The following is a 21,219-nucleotide window of genomic DNA, read 5'->3' as shown; positions in this document are numbered from 1 at the left end:
CTCTTGTTTATTATGACGCTCTAACCTCTCACTCATTCCACTTAACAACCACTTTAGAAAAAGGTCTTGCTCTCTACACCCTGTTTAAATCAAATCACCAGGCTTCTTGAAACCCTTCCGCATGTACACTTCAAAGCACACCCCATAATACATTGGTATATCTTTGTTAATTTTCAAATTACCTTTCATTTCCTCCCATCAATTTTGCTCCCAACACTCTTCATCCAGTTTTTTTCTCCTGAAAGTCAACTTCCAGCACTTCTGCTTCCTTCTGTTTACTAGGCACCTAGAACAGTTTGGATCGACACTCTTAACTACCTGTATTAACTGGAACACATTTAATAGACGGCTTCTCCTTCTCCAGTTTCATTTCACATATGTTGTCCATACAAAACCAAGATTGAGAGAGAGAGGAAGGAGGAGGGAAGGAAGAGTAAAGGGAGGGACGGAGAGAATATGATGGAAAATAAACAAGAATGATAAGGATATGACACCATGAAATACCAAATACCTTGTTGGTTTAGGATCTAACCATCTGGAAAAAAACAAAGTTTTGCTATTCATTTATTTGTTAGTTTACTACAGAATTTTTCTATAGGATTAAAACCTCAGGTATTCTTCCAACATTATTCTTCTCCCTAGCTGAAACTGATGATCACTGAGCAAAGCATCTGCCAGAAAATCCCAATTAAAGCTAATCTTTTTTTCTGTTGTGAAAGGCATAATTTATAAAAGGGTGACCTTTTGGTAGGCTAACAGTATGTTGATGAACTTCAAGTGAAGTGAAAAAAAAGGTGTTTTGTATCATCAGTGCTTACATTTTCTAAGGGATCACATGGGGCAGCAGAGCCTTTAAAGGTCATAGACTTCTTTACTTTGAGAGATATTAAATAGCTTATGAAAATAGAGGTCAGCTGCATGATAACTGGAAGGAAAGAGTGTTCCCAATGGGGAAGTAAGATACTTGAGATTATATTGACTGTCCTTTTTTAAGACTGTATTTGATTATCTTAAAGGAAAAAAAATGATATTTGCATATAAATGCCAGATTGTAAATGAATGAATGTACAGTTCTTAGAATCAATAGCTATTGATCTTGCTGTATGAAAGCTAATATCTGCATATACTAAGCATTACAATAAGAACTAATAATTTCACAGCCTAAAATACTCTCCAGCAATTTTTATGTTTCTGCAGAAATTTTTATACTTTTCTGAACTTTACAAAAATAATCTTATTTACCTTATAGGAACATAAAATAAATAATCATTATCAGTAAGGAACTCACTTTTTAAAAATTATTCTTGCTTTGAAGATCACTAAAACAAATAAGAAACAAAGGAATATCAAGACTAGATTGTAGACAAGGTACTGAGCCACCTTGGGGAAGAAATAGAATAATGGCATTTGTCTGTTCATTATTTAATGACACACAATTTATGCATTAGTAGGATTTAATGTATGACTGGAAGAAACCATGGCCACAAATTATTTTCCCTTTACCCTCAGATATTGCTTGAAGTTCCTTCAAAAAGGGCTCTGTCTTCTTTCATTCTGCCATTGTTCAGAGTTATTCCAGATGCAAGGTTTATAGGAAAAGGTAACATTATTGACATAATTCCAGTAGATTTTAAATAGTTGATAACAGATTGTGACCAGGAGTTCTTTTCAGAGAAGGAAGGGTATGAAATCTTGTGAGAGTGAATATTCACTAAGTTGAAGGGACACCATGAAGCAGGAAACGTGTGGACAAAAGGGCAATTCTTCCCTAACACATAGATACTGACAGAGCAGTATTATCTACAACTGGATCATCTTCCATAACCCTGGAATTTATAAATACTGACCACAATATGAGACACAGAGGATGATGCTATTCATCATGAGAGGCCAGATTTTAGGTTCTGCTTTTCCATTCTGGAACTTCTCTTATCATTTGCTGACTGCAGGTCCTCAGGAGTGGTGGCCTCAGCCCAGAGAGCCTGTCATCCAACAGCAGCTCAAGGAATGAATGCTGGTCTGTAGGTGTCCCGCATTCACACCCTCCTGTATGCCCAAAGTCATCAAGCCATTCCAAGGTTGTGCCAGACAAAACTCAGTGGGAATGTTTAAGTTTAGTTCGTGGAGAAAAGAATGAGAGAGTAAATGCACAGATTAGTGAGTGTGCACATTGGTAGGTACACACCCAAATCTCCAACTGATGTTTCTTACTAGTTATTCAAGAACTGTACTGGGTCATATGGTGCTGGTGAAGAAACTTAATTACTCAATTTCTGAAGGCACATTAACTCTTTCAGGGTCGATTGAGCAAATTAGCTCCTCCAGGTCATTAAGCCTATCTCTACATGACATGATGATTTCTACCTGGCATTGTATCATTTACCCCGAAATGCCCCACATTTGCTTTGAGCACGCACATATTCTTTGTCTACTCAGGGAGAGAAAATGTGCTCATTAGAATGTCAGCCAATCACTCTCTGGCTGTAACTCAGTGATTCCCTTTGCTTCTTTTGAAGGCACCCAGGGATCTCTAAGGATTTACTAGTGCATAGCAGTTATCAGAGCCTCACCAACAGGCGGGTAGTTTAGTTGTCTAGAAATGGTATAATTTCAGGGGTTTTGAGCACAGTACTGTACTCCCAAGTATGTCTTCCTATTTGCAAAAGCCAATATTATTGATTCATTTGGGGTGGGAGTTGTGAAGTTCTTTCAGGATTCTATAGTCCTTTATGAAAATACAACTTCCACTGAGAGGCTGTGTTATCTGGACCTATTTTAGGGGAATAAATTGATGACAATTTGAGAGTAGTCTCTGTGCTGCCTCTCAAGAGGGTGATCAGAAAAGAGTGCGGCTGTTTTGGGTGCCACAAATATGGGGGAACATCAATGGCCCTAAATAAGCAGGTGTGGGAGAGTATCACTAAAAGAATAATTTTTATCTCCCAAATGCCAATGGTTGGCCCAACTGAGAAGCAGTGATGGAGGGCAAAGACAAACATCACCTCATCCTCTGTCATGTCCAGGGCTATGCTGGAGAGTCATAAACTGGTATAAATGAAAACAGGCGAGGAAGCAAGGGACATGGTATACTCACTCAGAGGTGTTTTCGAGCAGTGCTACTTTCTCGTGCATATAAATCAGCTGGAATCTTGTTGAAATGCCAATTCTCATTTAGTAGGTCTGGGATAGGGCCAGGGATTCCGCATTCCTAATCTCTTATGCTGCTGGCCTACGGACCACACTTTGAATAGCAAGGATTTAGGATAATATGCACATGAGCAATAATTTGGTCTTGGATAAAAATGATGAATATGAAAGAAATTTGACAATATCCCCAAAAATTAGATTTCAAGTCAGTAAGACTGATTAAATATTGAAAATACCACCCAGAGATTGATAGATCATTTTTTAAAAAGGATATGCTTAACATTTCTACCTACCTGAAGATTTTGAACATTTTCTGAGGCTTGTGTGCTGCTTAAGTTTTGAAATCTTTACTAATAATTCTGATGATGTGCTTCCTAAAGGTATAACAAATAATTGTTTTCCTAGTCTCCTTCACTTTCTCCTGCTGGTGAAGAGTTCAATAAATGTCAATGTCTGATTAAATATTCCTTTACAAAATTCATAGCAGAGCTGGTTTAAGCCTCCCCTGCCCACTTTTTTTAATCTATCATGACAGCCTCTCTGTTCTTTCCTCTGAGATGAGCAATGTCCTTTTATCTTTGCAGGTCAATGGGAAGGATCTCTCAAAGGCCACCCATGAAGAGGCAGTGGAAGCTTTTCGAAATGCCAAGGAGCCCATTGTGGTCCAGGTGCTAAGGCGAACACCTCTCAGTAAACCAGCCTATGGGACGGCCCCAGAAGTGCGGCTCGTGAATGCCAGCACTCAGACGGACATCACCTTTGAACATATCATGGCCCTGGCCAAACTTAGGCCACCCACCCCTCCAGTGCCCGACATCTGTCCATTTCTGCTCTCAGACAGGTATTTTTCTGTCATTTCTCCCAAAGCCCTATTTGTTGTCATTCGTCATTGAAAGTAGGTGTTGGGAAGAAACAGTCACTGTAGCAAGTTGACAATTGTGGAGACAAGCTCTCAGTTCTGTTTGGAAAGTGTCTGTAACTGTGTCTCCATCCAATTAGTTCTCAGCTGTCCTGCTCTTGCTTTTCCTGACCTGCATGGTTGTTTCAGCTCAGGAATCATACTTGCTGAGATGCTGAGTGAAAAATTCTGGCTCTGATTAGTTCATCTTCGTATTTCCAGTCATCACAAGCCTCACACAGCTCATGAGCACTGGTCAGGGAAATAGCTTTTCTCACCGAAGCTGCCAAAAACCTTGTTAAGACAGACCCAGAAGTGGCATGTTGGCACTATATTCTTCTCTGTGGGTTGCCTCTCTCTTTTTCTCTTATGCTTTTCTCTTCTTTAAAGGAGAAGCTAGGACATTTATTAAAGTGCAATTCTCCAAAGGAAGCAATTACCTGATATATTGAGACGTGAACCAAAGATCCTGGCTGTCCGAGAGGAAGTATAGAGCTACAAAATAAGGAATTATTAAAGGAATATTTCTTTTCAATTTTTACCTGAGTTAAAGGCAGTTAGAGATAGTTTATTCTAATAATGCTACCCTTGCAGCTTTGGAAGTCTGTTTTGCTCCACACGCTTTGTTCTGTGAACTTTTAAGCAAATATTCAAACATTATTGAGAGCTTGATTTATAAGAGCAATAGTCTCTTTAGCCTGCATTTTCATTGCCTACTGCAATCCATGCTCCATTTAGTAAAATGTACACTTGGTCCTGACACCCGCCTGCCCTTTAGTGGCTTCTGTTAAGTCCATCTCAGTGGTTCACACATGTACATTAGAATCACCTGGGAACTTTGAAAAGCAGTATCAATGCAATGCCCAGATCAATCCCACCTCAGGCCAAAACCCAGGCATTCGAATTTTTCAAAAATTTCCCTAGGCAATTTTAATGTGCATCCATGCTTTGGAAACCACTCTTTGAAACTTCAAGTTCCAGGAGGGCAGGGGATCTGTTTGTCTGACCTACGATTCTAGTCATCTATCCCTTACTTATTAAATAGCCCCTTGTGTCAGGCACTGGTACTAGGTACTGGGCATAAAACTGGGAACAAAAAATAAAGCCACTGCCTCCTGGAGCTTATATTCTACAGGGGAGATGAAAAATACACAAGCAAACAAATATACAATATTCATTAGTACAGTGTGACACAGAGTAGCCATCCAATAAATACTTTCTTGAATGAATAATAGTTAACATTTATTAGCTAACTTAACATGTTTTAGGGAGTATTCCAAGTGTTTTACAATTATTAACTCATTTACTCCTCATAAAAACATTCTGAGGGAGTACATTATATTATTACCATCCCCATGTCACAGATGAGGAAACAAATGTTAAGTAATCGGTAAGGTCATACAGCAAGGAAGTGATAGGGCCAGGCTCCTGAGCCCAAGAGGTCTGACTCCACTGCCCACTCCCTTAGCCAATATGCTGTGTCCTCTTCCCAAGTCCTGCAGATCATAGCTGAAAGGTAACCTCTTCTAGCAGACTTCTTAGGACTGTAGTAGGTACTCTCATAGTGTCTCTATTTTCCCCTTAATTATCTCACTATATTAAAATTCCCACTTTGCTGCTCTACCCAATTAAAAAGACACCAACCGATTTCCAGTAATTGGCATAGGGCCTGGTATCTGGTAGATGCTTGGTAAATGTTTACTGAATTAATAAGGTGTTCTTCACAGCAGGGCTTCCTACTTACTAAGTCAAAGACCAGGGAAACACATCAGATGCACCAAACAGCAGGTTCTGATGTTTTACCAGCCCAAATGGGCTTCTCAACAGGGAACTCTGCTTATATTATGTAATAACCTAAATGGGAAAAGAATTTGAAAAAGAATAGATATATGTATATGTATAACTGAATCACTTTGCTGTACACCTGAAACTAACACAACGTTGTTAATCAACTATACTCCAATATAAAATAAAAAGTTAAAAAAAAGCCAGTCCAGCTTTAAGCTAGGAGGGTTCACCTGTTAGACCAGCAAGCAAGATACTACCTGTACTGCTTTTGCTATTTGCGTGAAAATTAGAGAATATTAGAGTATAGTGAGAAGAGGCTGGTAGAATATTTACACTGACTGTGTGAGGGCACCAGGATGAATCTCTCTGGCATTTCAGCTAGTGATGAGGGGACTAATTTATGCTACTAACTCCAGTTTTTTCATAATGTCCAAAATGGCTGGGCTTAGAGGTCTCACCTGAAACCAACTTGGTTAATTGCACTTAGGCTTTTTCACTGACTTGGAAATTCTTATAGAGGACCTCAGGCCCTTTGCTGTTCAACTGTGCTTAGCTTTCATACTGTATAATGTGTAGTATCTCTATCATGGCATATAGCAATTTGAAAGCACTTCTATAAATTATGTAAAACATTTCCCAAAAGTTAAAGGATGCATAGAAGTAATATACAATGCCTTGGGTCCTCTTCATTTCCTTTACTCCATCAGTTCTCTTTGTCCTGAGAAATTTTCTAAAGGGATTATGAAAACCTGTGGCTTATAGGAGTTTCCAGTGAGTTATCACCATGAACGTTCTTTAATATTTGTGGACATGCCCTTTATCAAAGAGGGAAAGATGTGGGTTATGAGGGAGAATGAGGAAGGAAATCTTAAGAAATGGGGGCAATGTGAGTACGATTTACAATCTGAAAAACACAGTGCCCACCCTACCTGCACATCCACGGGTTCCGCATCTAAGGATTCAACCAACCTCAGATTTGATTTTTTGGGGGGAGGTACAGATAACAACTTTATTTGTCCACGCCAGGATTAAGTTGCTTAACAGAGAGACAGAGGGTGGTGGGAGGTTGGCATACACAGCGCCATTTACGTCGAGGAGGCAGAGCATCACTCCTACCATGGTACCACTGCCTTCATCCTCCTCCTCCCTCCTGAAGTGCCCCTTGCAGTCAGCAGGCCCCTGCCCCACACTCACCAGCACTCACGTGCTACCGCGCTTCTTCCCCCCACTGTCCCAGTACAGAGCCCACCACGTCTGGAAACGTCTGTCTTTACATTCATCTACCCACTGGGCCCTCACATGGCTCCTGCGAGGTAGCTGGGATAGCCTCAAGGTTGGGAATAAAACTAAAGATTCGATTTTTTGATCCGCGGTTGGTTGAATACTAGGATGCAGAACCCAAGGACACGGAGGGCCGACTGCGCGTTTAAAATCAGACTTCAGAACCGGTTTGAGGCTGTAATTAGGAAATTGGGAGTACTTTGTTATAAAATACCCACCTTTGGGTAGACTGCAGTCTCAAATGCCACACACCGATGCATGGAGCAAGTCCATTCGATGGAATGGAAGGAGGCCAGAGTATCAATATAGCACCACAGCCGGGGGAGGTCGCACATCTGCCCCTTCAGAGAATGAAGCTCTGACCGTGAGCCATTATCTTAGTATTCTCTCAGAAAATCAAATTGATGGACTTCATATAGGGCGAGAAAGAAAAGCAATTGCTCTTTCTGCGGTGTAGTTCATTTAAAGGCTAGATCACGAAAGGTCTTATTGGCGAGCAGTGAAAACTAAAGTGAAATTCTAAAATTAGTTTTAATCTTGGGAACAACCCTTTTGATCCATTCCTATCATATTGCTACATTCCCCATAGCTGCCATTCTCTTCATCCGATGGAGCGTGAATTTTATGAGGACAATGAGTATCTTTCCAGCTTGCCTGCTGATGCAGACAGAACAGAGGACTTTGAATATGAGGTAAGATCATTTTCACACCACTTCACATTTCTTCATGATGTTATGGTTGAGGCGTTTTGCATAACAAAGAAAAAATTAATTTATTACTGTGAGAACTATTTTGTCTACTATATATCTAAGGTAAGAGCTTTTAAATATTTGTTTCAGCTATTTGGCACTAGTATTTTAAGTATATTGGAAAACATTTTTATAATACAAGCCTGAAAATAATTTGCTCACATTTTTGTTGCTTTGTATAAATAATATTATGGCAGCTACATTTTTTTTCTTCTTTCTGTAATATAAGAGAATTTCCAAGTAGAGTTTGGAAAAGAAATTATATTTAAAACCGAGATTGTATTTACTATTTTCATTCATTGTGTAGTATTTTGATTTTAACTGATAAACTAAATCTTATATTATTTTTATTCCCTTTCACAAATTCAATTTTTTTTTCTTTTTTTTATTTATGACTCAAGTACTCGAAAGAGCAGTTTCCCTGACTTTCTAGATTGAGAGATGACCTCATGTCCTTTGTTGTTAAACCATGTTTAGCCTTCACATGGTACCTGTCAGAGTATCTGTACTGTGTTATGAAACAACTCCAAAAACCCATCTATTAATTACTTAAAAGCTTTCACAAAAGTTAAAGAATTTATCCTAATATTTCCTCTGCTTCTGCAGTCTATAAATCTTTGAAAGGTTTCAGACTACTCTGACATTTGGAAATAAAGTAGATTGAGGAGGTAAAGAAGCTCTGGTAAACAGGCAAAGAACCTGTGATTATCTGCCCTTTTAATGCTTTCGGTGCTGTCATACAAGTTCAGCAAAATGTTCTTTTCCATTTTACAACCAGGAAATCCTGAAAATCTCTTCCCTTAGGAGGATCTGAAATCAAATAAGGCCGATTCAGTGAAGCTCACCTAAAGCAAATGATGTTTATTTGAAATCTTGCCCCTGCAAAAGTCATTGCTGGGGATTACAGAAATCATTATTTCTTTTCAGCCAGAATTTGGAAGGGTGTGTGATGATACCTAGTATCTGAGTTGATGGTTTTGTTGCTGTTGTTCATGTTAATTTCTTATCCCCTCCTCTCCATTAACTTGATTGAAAAGTTTTATTTTCTAAGTCTGCTTAAGTACTGGTATACACTGAAATAGCCATTAAGTTTTGCCCATTCATGCAAAATAAATTACAGAGTCACTTATCCAAATAATTCAAGATTAAATGATGTTTTTCTTTCAGTTAATTAATTGCTTTGGGTTTGGGGAATGGATTTATCTAGATCACTTCAGCTTTTTATTTCATTTGTGCCTTAAAGCTTTATTAAAATACATCTGTGTGCTAGGGGAGGACATGGGAGAAAGACTTGCTTAGGCTAAGCAGGTTCACAGTAAAAATTCTTTTAATTAATTAGCATATCTTTGACTATTACAATACAGACAGGTTCTATAGTGCTTACTATTGCTGAACTGCATCCTCTTTTCCGACCAATGTCAGTCCCTAGTAGAGGTCAGCATCAGTGTGATGACAGTGGTAAATGCTCAGACAGGCCTTCTGTAGCCTGCAGCCTCTACTAATCACACCGCCATAGTCATTGCTTTGCTGTCAGCTGTGATTCTCTTGCCAAAGTCACCTTTCTGAATTACTGAAATAAAGAATACTCCCATGAAATTTAAATAAGGAAGAAGTTACTGTGACAGACTTCAGTCTTGAGAAGGGACACATTTGAGAATATCTGCATGGCTAAAAGTAGGGGTGGAGGCACTGGGGCATACTCCAAGGATAATTGACCAAGCTTAGGAGAGAATGGCTCTACCCAGTACACCTCAGTCTGTTATGCTAACGTGGCAGAGTGCCACACGCCATCCCTCTTGTTTGCATCAGATGAGACTGTGAGATCTAGTCAGTCCACTGCTCTCACCAGAGCTGACTGTGGACAGGGAGATTTAGAAATGCTGCCTTTACACAGTATTACACTTAGAAGCAGGCTGGTCAAGTGTTTCTGTGACAGGCTCAGATGAGCCCAGCTCCTCCAGGAACTCTGTTATAACCCAGTAGCTGTGGGGATGCAGTGGATGCAGTGGTCCTTCAGGAAGGACCCGTTTTGTGCCACTTAGAGAGTATTATGGAAAACGGAGGTCTAATGGCCACACAGAAGACTTCATCTCAGAAAGAGATACTCATTCCTCTTCAACCTAAACATGAAAACACATCAATAGGCGATCAGAAAAGTAGAGACAGGACTCCTTTCCATCTGCTTTCATTCAGTTGTACCATAAATATTTAATGAGCAGTTAAAAAAATATGCCAGGTTCTTATCTAAGTTTGGGATTGATGAAGCCTCTGCCCCAGTGGAGTTTAACCTTTAGGAGAAAGAGATGGACAAGAAACAAGTAAGTAAAGATGTATTATATCAGATGGTGATTAACTGCTAGTGGGTAGCCAGCAGTGTGGGTAACAGAGGAAGGATATGCATGGTGTTGGGACGAGGTGTTGCTCTCTTATACAGGGTGGTCAGGGAGGGCCTCTCTCATAAGAGACCTAAAGAGAGTAAAAGAGCTAGCCCTGTGGATTCTGAGAGAGGAGCTTTCCAGACAGAGGGAAGGGCAGGTACAAAGGACTGGAAGCATGACCACAGCTGGTGGGCTCCAGGAACAGCAGAGGCCGGTGTGCTCTGGGGGCAGAGGCAAGGGCGACGGGCAGCGGTAGGAGGTGAACTCAGAATGAGTAGCTGGTGGAGAGCAGGGCCGGGTTCTGCAGCCCTCATAAGATCCCTCTGCTGCTGAAATGAGCTTTAAGATGGGCAAGCAGAGCCTCCAGCAGAGCAGTCGGAGGAGGTGGGGGGGAGGCTGGAAGCTAACCGGTGACAGAGGCGGGGGTAAGACATAGTCTGAAAGCACAGCATTCAGCCTGGCCCGGAGGGCTTTGCCTGTGTGTCTGCACTTCCATTCCTTGCCTCGTAGCTTTAATATAGTTTGTGCTCAGGCGGGTTTTTTCTTCTGACTTTTTGAAAGCAAAATATCATAGGCCAGAGTGAAACTCAGCTTCTGGCATCCACTGGAACTAGCATAATAAATCTACTCTTAAAAGACAAAAAGAGTACAGAACTGAATTTCTGAACTTGCTGAAAAACAAACTATGCAACTATTTAGGCATCTTTTTAAAGGCCTACTTACTATGGACTCAGTGAACCAAAGCTGATCTGTCTATCTTCTGAATACATATTTAGGGACTTTTAGTGTGTGGATTATTGACCCAATAGACCAAAACAGATCTGACTATCTTGTAAATACATATTTAGGGACTCTTTAGCATGCAGATTATTGCATTGATAGATGGTAACAGCTCCCTTCAGAGCCATGATAGACAGCAAATGCCTCTTTGGAGATATTATAGTCAATGTGTCAATGCTATGGTGACTCTGGTGTGTTAGGGACCACTATGAAATTTTTATGACACCCATATCTCACCATGGCCTATCACCACTTTGCCTCAGAAAATTATTTGACTGGGTTTTAAATTTCCCCGCAGTGCTTCAGAAAAGTCTCAGCAGACCAGCCTGTATTAAAAGACTCACAGCTTGAAATTTGATCCTTTTAAAAAATGATGGCACTGTTTTCTAATTAAAAATGTAAAGGATTTTAATTTCATTTTTGAGGGAAAAAATAAAAATATCAAAATTTACTCAATGCACCCATCATAAGAGTCAGGGTGCCGACTCTTATTTCCACTGCAATACCAAGGATTAAGCACTCCTTTTTCTGTATTTTCAACTTTGTTCATTTTTTTTTTTTTTTTTTCCTAGAGCCAGCTAAAGGTTGAAATAAATCATAAATAGCCTTTAGCAAGTCAGAGGCAGATCTCAAATCCGGCCTTTACCAGAAATAATTTAAAGGGAAAGGCTTGGAGAAAACAGAGCTCTTTTGTCCAACTCCTAATAAAGGTATGTTTGCTACTGTCGGAATGCAAGGAAGACGCTGAATTTTCTGCACCATTTGCCATCAATTCTCAAAACTCAGTGTTGATAGAGGAGAGTCAGAAAATTAATAAGTACAACATTTGGATAGTATAAAACATCATGTTAGCCAAGACAAGCAAGTAATTTAAGCAACATTTCTGAGCTTGGTGATTTTTATCATCTAGAAATGCTGCTTGAAGTTGTTTTTATTCCCCTCCTAAGATTAAGCTGAAGAAACATACCCAATAGCCTGAGTTAAGTGCACATAGAGTTGCTCTTGTGTGTACATTGTCATCACTATGAAAGAGAATTTAGAAGTTTGCTTGGAGAGGTATTAAAGGTAGAAAAGAGAGAAAGACAAGTATGTGTCAGAGTTCTATATAATGTTAACTGAAACCTAAACTTGGGCTAGTATCTACAAACAAGAAAGAGCATTTAGCATATTAATTAGCTTCCTCTTGGCAGTTCTTATGTAAAGCATAAGTAAACCCTTGTGCTATGCTGAGAAGTGTCATTTTGCAAAATGTATTTCCCAGAGCTGGATTCCTGTGAATATGTGCAGAATATTTGTGAGAATTTAAGTACATAATCCCTCTCTTGCATAGTTAAAGAAAAGAATTATGAATCAGGGAGATGTTCATTCAAAAAAGTAGTTAACAAGAGGATAAGCATTAGTGAGATTTTAATCATATCTTTTTGAGCAACTTCATGATTTGTGAGCCAACTTTCAGAAAAGTTTCCCTAGTGTGCACATATAGGGCTGTGTGACTCCTTTCTAGGCGGTGAGGGCAGAGGCCTTACCTGTGTGTTCATCATTGCCTCACATCACCTGTCTCATAGTGGATGCTCAATATTTGATGCAGGAATATGTGAGGAGTCCCATTATTGTCTCCATGGACCAACCTTTGAGCAGCACAATCCCTTTCCACCTTCTGCACAAGGGAATTGCAAAGGAGCTTCAGACCACCATGCAGATATAACAGATACCCTCTCCCTTCCTAATAGCTATTTGTTCTTTTTTTCTTTTAAAGTTTGTACTGTTTTACTGACCTCTCCCTATTTACCTCACCCCCCTAGCCCCTGAAAACCATTTTTCTACTCTCTGTTTCTAAGAGTTTGACTTTATTTTGTTTTGTTTATATTCCACATGAGTGATACCATGCATATTTTTTTTCTCTACCTAGCTTATTTAACTTAGCATAATGCCCTCAAGGTCCATCCCCGTTGTCACAAATGACAGAATTTCCTTCTTTCTCATGGCTGAATAATATTCCATTGTATGTATATACATACACATACAATGGACTATTAAATATTATATATATGTGTGTATATATATATATATACACACATATATGTGTGTATGTGTATATATATATATATATATATATATATATATATATATATATATACACACCACATCTTCTTTATCTATTCATCTATTGACAAACACTTAGGTTGTTTCCATATCTTGGTTATTCTGAACAAAGGTGTTTGTTCTTTATGTCAGGGGTTCAAATTCTAGTGCCATTTTTGTTTCAGTTAAACATTTTTAAGGAAAGGGTTAAAATAGGGAGAAATAAAAAGAAATATGCAGTGAGATAGATTTTTAATGGCATCCATGAAAATTTACTTCTGCTAATCATAGCTTATACACACATAGAATCTCATATTTGATATGAATTTGACATGTTCTCTAATCCACTCCTATACCCAGTTTGTAAGTTCCTCATCAAAGGATCATTCAGCAAATCTGTGAAACACTATAATGGACAGAGAACTGAGAGTCTCTCCAAGTAGACAGCTCTGACTCTTGCAGCCTCTGAGGAATGTATCAAGGAGTTTGTAAAACAGTGGTAGCAGGAATATGTTTGGGTATGCAACATAACTCATAAAGAGACTATATGTTATCCATACACTGTGGTAGATATTAGAGAAAAGAGAAAATAGTGTGCAGAGTGTGAAAGTGTAGAATCTTCAGAATTCTTAAATTGAATGGATGCTTTATAGTTCACCAATCCCTTTCCTTCCACTTATTAGTCCCATTTTAGAATTATTAATAAAATATTTAAAATAACTTTGTACCACTTACCACTGGGGCAATAAAATCATCCATTAAAAAAAAATCATCTTAATAAGTTTCATTCTTTGGGGAAATGTACTGAATTGAAAACTAATCTAGATGAAGTGTGAACATATTTTTATTACTTTGAACATTTAAGATAAGATGCTGTTCTGTCAGTTTGGAGTTGGTTTAGCGAAGTATCTAGTAATGACACCAGCATCTTCACTTCAGTTCACCATATCAATTATATCAGATTAAAATCCTAATCATGGAGGCCAAACCAGTCTGGTTGTCATATATTGGGGCTTATATGTCCAGACTTTCTATGGCATGTTTCTCCTTTATATCACGACTGTTTCCTCCCTTGTCTAGGACATTCCTCTATCTCTAGGCTATGTCTTGGTCTCCAGGGGCCAGTCCCTAGTCTGCCGTCCATCCTATTTCCCATGCCAGTCCAGTCCTCAAATGCACTTCTCATTGGATCACTCCCCTATCCATCATGTTGTAGGACTCTATTCCTTGAATTAACTCTAACATTCTCTGACTGGCATTGAAGATCCTTTGTAGTCTGTCATCACCCTATTTTTCCAGGCATCTTGGGGTCAAACTCTAGCAGTGTGCTTTCCTTCCTCTGTGCCTTTACTTATGGGCCTCTTTGCTCCTGAAACACCTTTCTCACTATCGCTTTCCCACCACTGAACTCCCCTACTACATTCTATAAATATTTTTGTCGTGATTTCCTGGGTTATAGTTATTTATGTACTTATCTTTTTCTTCTAAATAGTTTTTATTTTTTAACAGATGTGACCACTTCTAATTATCTTTATATCACCTGGAAAGCCTAGCACATGCCCTAGTCCATGGGGGGGGGCACTCAGCAGCATTGCTTGATAAGTGAACAAAGTATTGACCATTGCTGCTACTGTTCTTATTTTATGAGTCCTGAAAACAAATACAAAGGGTTACATGAAGGGAAGGAAGAAGAGAGCTGATGTAGAAGAGAAATTTGAAATAAAGTGTGAAAGTCTTTGGGTTTTTTTCCCATAATAATTCAGCTAACAGCCCAGTTGTTAAACAGTTAACATACACTTGTGCCAGATCATAAAAGAAGAAAATCTGGATGTTTTCAGTGGCCTTTCTAACAAAGAATATGTGCATGTTTTACCCCAAACTTATAAGCTGGAGGACCCTAGTAAATAAACATGCTAATTTACATACGTAAAGAATGACTGGGGTTCAGTTTGTGTTAGAATAATCATATGCCCTGGTTTGCCCTAAACTGTCTCCATGTACGACTACTATTCAAATTTAATTATGAATAGCATCCTCTTCCATTTTCAAAAATGTCCTTTTGCACAATACCTTGTATGGTTGTCCTAGTTTTTATATTTGTTGAGCCTTAATGGAGTCTGAGATTTTGTAATCCCATTTCATATAATCCTAATAGTCCAAGCAGAGATGACTCAGAAGTTCCTAATTTGAATACCCATGTTTACTAAATTGAACAATTTTCCTAAGTCGTGACTTTCTATTTAAAAAAAAGGCCTTCTTAAGGAGTGATTAGAGAGAAAATGCCACAAAGTTGGAAATAGTCATCAAAGTTATTGTAATTCTTTTAGATTTCTTACTGAAAGAAATGAGATTAGTATGGCTATTAATTTGGTCATGTAATTTCATAAAACAAATATGAGGCAAATCTGTCTTTTGCCTCACTGATTATGACAACACTAAACTTTATTTCCTAAGAAAACAATGAAAAGCAAATTGAACCTTCCAAGTTGGTGATTAAACAATGTAACCAAGGGCACATTTCTTTGACTAGGAATCTAGATATAAAATGAAGATTCCTTACACTACATATATGAATTTTATCAAAATGCTGACATTCAGTTTTTGTTTGAATATACTCAGTGATACACATTCATATGATTTCCTTGCATTACTGAAAGGTGTTCGTGAAAGGTTGGGTTTAAGGTGAACATTTGCATATGAAATCATATTTTCCCAATGATTTCTATTCTGCTTTCAAAGAACAGTTTTCATAGGGACAAAGAAAGAAGAGCTATATTTTCCAATATAAAGCAAATCACAGATAAGCATTCCTGTGTTCCTTTCAGAGGCAATGTAATCAAGTGAAAGGAATCCAAACTAGGAGTCCGGTCCCAGTCTAGCTGTTTCTTGAGGGGACCACTTACCTCTTCAATCACAGCATCCTCACATGTGAGCTCTGTGAGGTCACCGGTGTTGGTTATGGAATGATTTATCAGCATCTAGTTCTTCCATGTAATACACAAGCAAAGTGACACAAATGCATAGTCAAATCCTTAAAAATTTTACAAATATTTTAACATTTCAAACATATCAACCGACACTTTATGGGTTTTTATAAAGAGAGCACACACACACACGTAAGGCTACACATTGTGAGTAGTTGTTCTGGTCTGTACAGACTGTACAATAGTCTGGTCTGTTGTACCAATTGTAGCAAGCAGCACACCCTCTCGTCCTGGCTTTAGCTTTAGTGTTTAGAACAAGTTAACTCATATACATTTGCCAATTCAGAATGTCAGATGCAGTCTGTAGGCACTAGAAACAAATGGTTTTACTTAAATACAGTGTTTATTTTTTAATTAGAAAAATACAGAAAATAATTCTAGTTTGGATTTTTTTCCACCAATTTATTATCTCTGAAAAAAATGTTGGAGTCTTTAAAAGAGGATGTGTTTTGTATTGGCATATTGTTCTCCCTTTTCTCCCTTAAGACATAAGCTATCGGTGATGCCCTAGTTCTCAGTTATGTGATGAGCCCACCGGTATTCACTATGTATTAAATAATCTAATTTAATATAGGTAAAGGGGAAACTTGCATGTACAATACAGATGGGCCAAGAATTATGGTAAATCTCATCTATGTGTTTGAAGTCCAAAATAAAAAATTTAAATATCATTATCCACAGTTGTATTACCTGAATTAACCACAGTCCACATTTAATGTGTTTCCCTCTTTATGTACATTGTTTTTTTTCTATAACTGAAAATTTACCTTTTTGTTGGGTATTTATTTTTCCAGATTTTCTTGGCTATCATAAAAAGCTACAGTGAAGTGATTTATACAGAAATCTATCTGTATTTTTTTCCAGCTTTACTGAAATATTGAGTTGGCTAAAAAGTTTGTTCAGATTTTTCTGTAAGATATGGAAAAACCCGAATGAACTTTTTGGCCAGCCCAATATAATTGCTATATAACATTGTATAAATTAAAGATATACAACATAATGATTGATACATGCATATGTTGCAAAACGATTGCCACAATAAGGCTAGTTCATACATCCATCCCCTCACATGATCACCATTTTTATGTGTGTGATGAGAACATTTAAGATCTACTCTCTTAGCAACTTTCAAGTATATAACACAGTACTGTTAACTATAATCAAAACGCTGTGCATTAGATCCCCAGAACTTACTCACCTTATCGCTGACAGTTTGTACCTTTGACCCACATCTCCTCATACCCCACAACCCCCGGCCCATGGCAACCACCATTCTACTCTTTGGTTTTGAGTTTGGCTTTTTTAGATTCCACATGTAAGTGAGAACACAATATAGCCTTTCTCTGTCTGGCTTATTTCACTTAACATAACGCCCTCAAGGTCCATCTATGTTGTGGCAAACAGCAGGATTTCCTTCTTTTTATGGCTGAATAATATTTCATTTTGTATGTGCATATCATGTGTATGTATGATATATATATATATACACATATATATCACATTTTATATATCCATTTGTGGATTGATAGACACTTAGGTAGTTTCCATATCTTAGCTATTGTGAATAATGGTGTAATGAACATGGGGGTGCTGATATCTCTTTGATATCTTGTTTTTGTTTCCTTTGGGATTGCTGGATCATTTGGTAGTTCTATTTTTAATTTTTGAGGAATCTCCATACTGGTTTTCATAGTGGCTGTACCAATTTACATTCCCACTAACAGTGCACTAGGGTTCCCTTTTCTCCCCATCCTCACCAACACGTTAGTTATCCATCATTTTGACGATAGCCATTCTAACAGGTATGAAGTGATTGATATTTCATTGTGGCCTTGATTTGCATTTCCCTGATGATCAGTGAAGTTGAGCACTTTTTCATGTAACTTTGGCCATTGTATCTCTTCTTTAGGAAAATGTCTATTCAAGTCCTCTACCCCCATTTTTAATCAGATTATTTGTGGTTTTGTTGTTGTTGTTGTTGTCTTTGCTGTTGAACTGTATGAGTTTCTTATGTATTTTGGATACTAACCCTTTATGTGATTTGTGATTTGCAAATATTTTCTCCCCTTCTGTGTATTGCCTCTTTATTCTGTTGATTATTTCTTATTCTGTGCAGAAAGTTTTTAGTTTGATGTAGTCCCACTTAATTATTTTTGCTTTTGTTGCTTGTGCTTTCGGTGTCATACCCAAAAAATAGTTGCCAAGACCAATGTCAAGGGGCTTTGTCCTCATATTTTCTTCTAAGAGTTTTATAGTTTCAGGTCTTATATTTAAGTATTTAATCTGTTTGAAGTTAATTTTGTGAGTGGTATAAGATAGGGACCCAATTTCATTCTTGTGCATGTGATACACAGTTTTCCCAGTACCACTTATCAAAGAGACTGTCTTTTCCCTATTGATTATTTTTGGCTCCCTTGTCAAATAATAGTTGACCATAAATGCTTGGGTTTATTTCTAGGCTCTTCACTCTGTTCCACTGGTCTATGTGTCTGTTTTTATAGCAGCATCATACTATTTTGATCACTATAACTTTGTAACATGGTTTGAAATCAGGAAGTGTGATGCCTCCAGCTTTGTTCTTCTTTCTCAAGATTGATTTGGCTATTTGGGATATTTTCTGGATCCATACAGATTTTAAGTTTTTTTTCTATTTCTGTGAAAAATACCATTGGAATTTTGATAGGGATTGCATTAAATTTATATATGGCTTTGGATAATATGGACATAACAATATTCTTCTGATCCATGAACATGAGATATTTTTCCACCTATATGTGTCTTTTTCAATTTCTTTCACAAAAGTCTTACAGTTTTCAGTGTACAGATCTTTCATCCCCTTGGTTAAATTTACTCCTAAGAATTTTATTGTTTTTGATGTTATTGTGAATAGGATATTTTCTTTATTTCTTTTTCAGCTATTTCATTGTTAGTGTAGAGAAACGGAACTGATTACTCTATGTTGATTTTGTATCCAGCAATTTTACTGCATTCACTGATTAATTCTAATAGTTTTCAGTGGGATCTTTAGGATTTTCTGTGTATAGGATCATATCTTCCACAAACAGAGACAACTTTACTTTTTCCTTTCTGCTTTTTATTTCTTCTTTTTGCCTAATTACTTGGGCTAGGATTTCCAGTGCTGTGTTGAGTAGGAGTGATGAGAGAGGACACCCTTGTCTTGTTCTTGATCTTAGAGGAAAAGCTTTCAACCCTTCACCATTGAATATGTTAGCTGTAAGCTAGTGATATTTGGCCTGTATTATGTTGAAGTACATTCCTTCTATACCCAATTTGTTGAGAGCTTTTAATCATGAAATGATGTTGAATTTTGTCTAATGCTTTTTCTGCATCTATTGAGATGATCTTATGATTTTTATCTTTAAATCTATTAATATGGTGTATACAGTTATTGATTTGAGTATGCCGAACCACTCTTGCATCTGAGGGATAAATCCCACTTGATCATGGTGTATGATTCTTTTAATGTGCTGTTGAATTTGGTTTACTAGTATTTTGTTGAGAATTCTTGTGCCTACATTCATCAGGGATATTGGCTTGTAGTTTTCTTATTTTGTAGTGACTTTATCTGATTTTGGTTTTAGGGTAATGCTGGCCTTATAAAATGAGTTTGGAAGTGTTCTTTCCTCTTCAATTTTTTGAAAGATTTTGAGAAGTACTGACATTAATTCTTCTTCAACCGTTTGTTAGAATTCACCAGAAGAACCATCTGGTCCTGGGCTTTTCTTTGTTGAGAAGTTTTTGATTACTGATTCAATCTCCTACTTATTATTGGTTTGTTCAGATTTTCTATATTTTCGTGATAAGTCTTGGTAGATTGCATGTTTCCAGGAGCTTATCCATATTTTCAAGGTTATCCAATTTGTTGAGTGTAATAGTTCATAGTAGTCTCTTACGATCCTTTGTATTTCTGTGATCTCAATTATAGTGTGTTCTCTTTCATTTCTGATTTTATTTATTTGACTTTTCCTTCTTTTTATTCTTAGTCTAGCTAAAAGTTTGTCCATTTTTTATCTTCTAAAAAAATCACCTCCTACTTTCACCGATAATTTCTTGTTTTTCTGGGCTCTATTTTATTTATTTCTGTTCTGATCTTTGTTATGTGCTTCCTTCTGCTACCTTCAGGCTTAGTTTGCTCTTCTTTTTCTAGTTTCTTGAAGTGTAAAATTAGGTGGTTTTTTTGTGTTTTTTTTAGTTTTTTTTTTCCCCTTAGTGTCAGTATTTATCACTAACTTTCCTCTTAGGACTGCTTTTGCTGCATCCTGTAAGTTTGGGCATATTGTGTTTCCATTTTCATTTGTTTCAAGAAATTTTTTGATTTCCTCTTTTATTTATTTTTTCATTATTGGTTGTTCAGCAGTACGTTCTTTAATTTCCATATATCTGTATATTTTCCATCTTTCCTCCTATTACTGATTTCTACATTTATACAATTGTGGTCAGAAAAGATACTTGGTGTGGTATCAGTCTTCTGAATTTGCCAAACTTGGTTTGTGATCTGACATATGATCTACTCTGGACAATGTTCTGTGTGTGCTTGAGATGAAAGTGTATTCTGCTGCAGCTTCTGGATTGAATGTTCTGTATATGTGTATTAGGTTCATTTGGTCTAAAGTATACAGTTCCCCCTTCAACAGTGGGAGGGGGGGTAGGTGCACCAACTGCCCCATGCAGTCAAATATATATAAAAGTGTGTAACTGTACAATCAGCCCTCCATATCCATGGTTCCACATCCACAGATTCAACCAACCATAGATTGTGTAGTATTGTAATACACTTTAATTTTTTAAAAGTCCACATGTAAGTGGGCCCCTGTAGTTCAAAATTGTGTTGTTCAGAGGTCAATTGTATTTCAAGTTCAATGTTGCTTTATTGATTTTCAACATATCCTTACTGATTTTCAATGTTTCCTTATTGATTTCTTGTTGATGATCTGTCCATTGTTGAAAGTGGGGTATTGAACCCCTCTATTATTATTGTATTGTTCTCTATTTTTCCTTTCAGGTCTTTTAGTATTTGCCTAATAAATGTAGTTGCCCTGATGCTACATATGTATATTTTTACAATTGTTATATCCTCTTGACAAATTGACCACATTTTCATTATATAATGA

General features: G+C 37.5%; 1 protein-coding gene across 1 annotated transcript in view; it reads left to right on the top strand.

Moving 5' to 3' along the window:
* Positions 1 to 21,219, top strand: part of PDZRN4 (PDZ domain containing ring finger 4) — a 367,624-nt gene that overhangs the window by 292,626 nt on the left and 53,779 nt on the right. The window contains exons 4-5 of the mRNA XM_057556787.1: positions 3,732 to 3,988; positions 7,704 to 7,806. Coding sequence (XP_057412770.1) covers positions 3,732 to 3,988; positions 7,704 to 7,806 — 360 coding nt within the window. The remainder of the gene's footprint in view (positions 1 to 3,731; positions 3,989 to 7,703; positions 7,807 to 21,219) is intronic.

This window comes from Balaenoptera acutorostrata, chromosome 11 (assembly GCF_949987535.1).
Source record: "Balaenoptera acutorostrata chromosome 11, mBalAcu1.1, whole genome shotgun sequence".
NCBI lineage: Eukaryota > Metazoa > Chordata > Mammalia > Artiodactyla > Balaenopteridae > Balaenoptera > Balaenoptera acutorostrata.
This window is presented reverse-complemented; position numbering and strand designations above follow the sequence as displayed.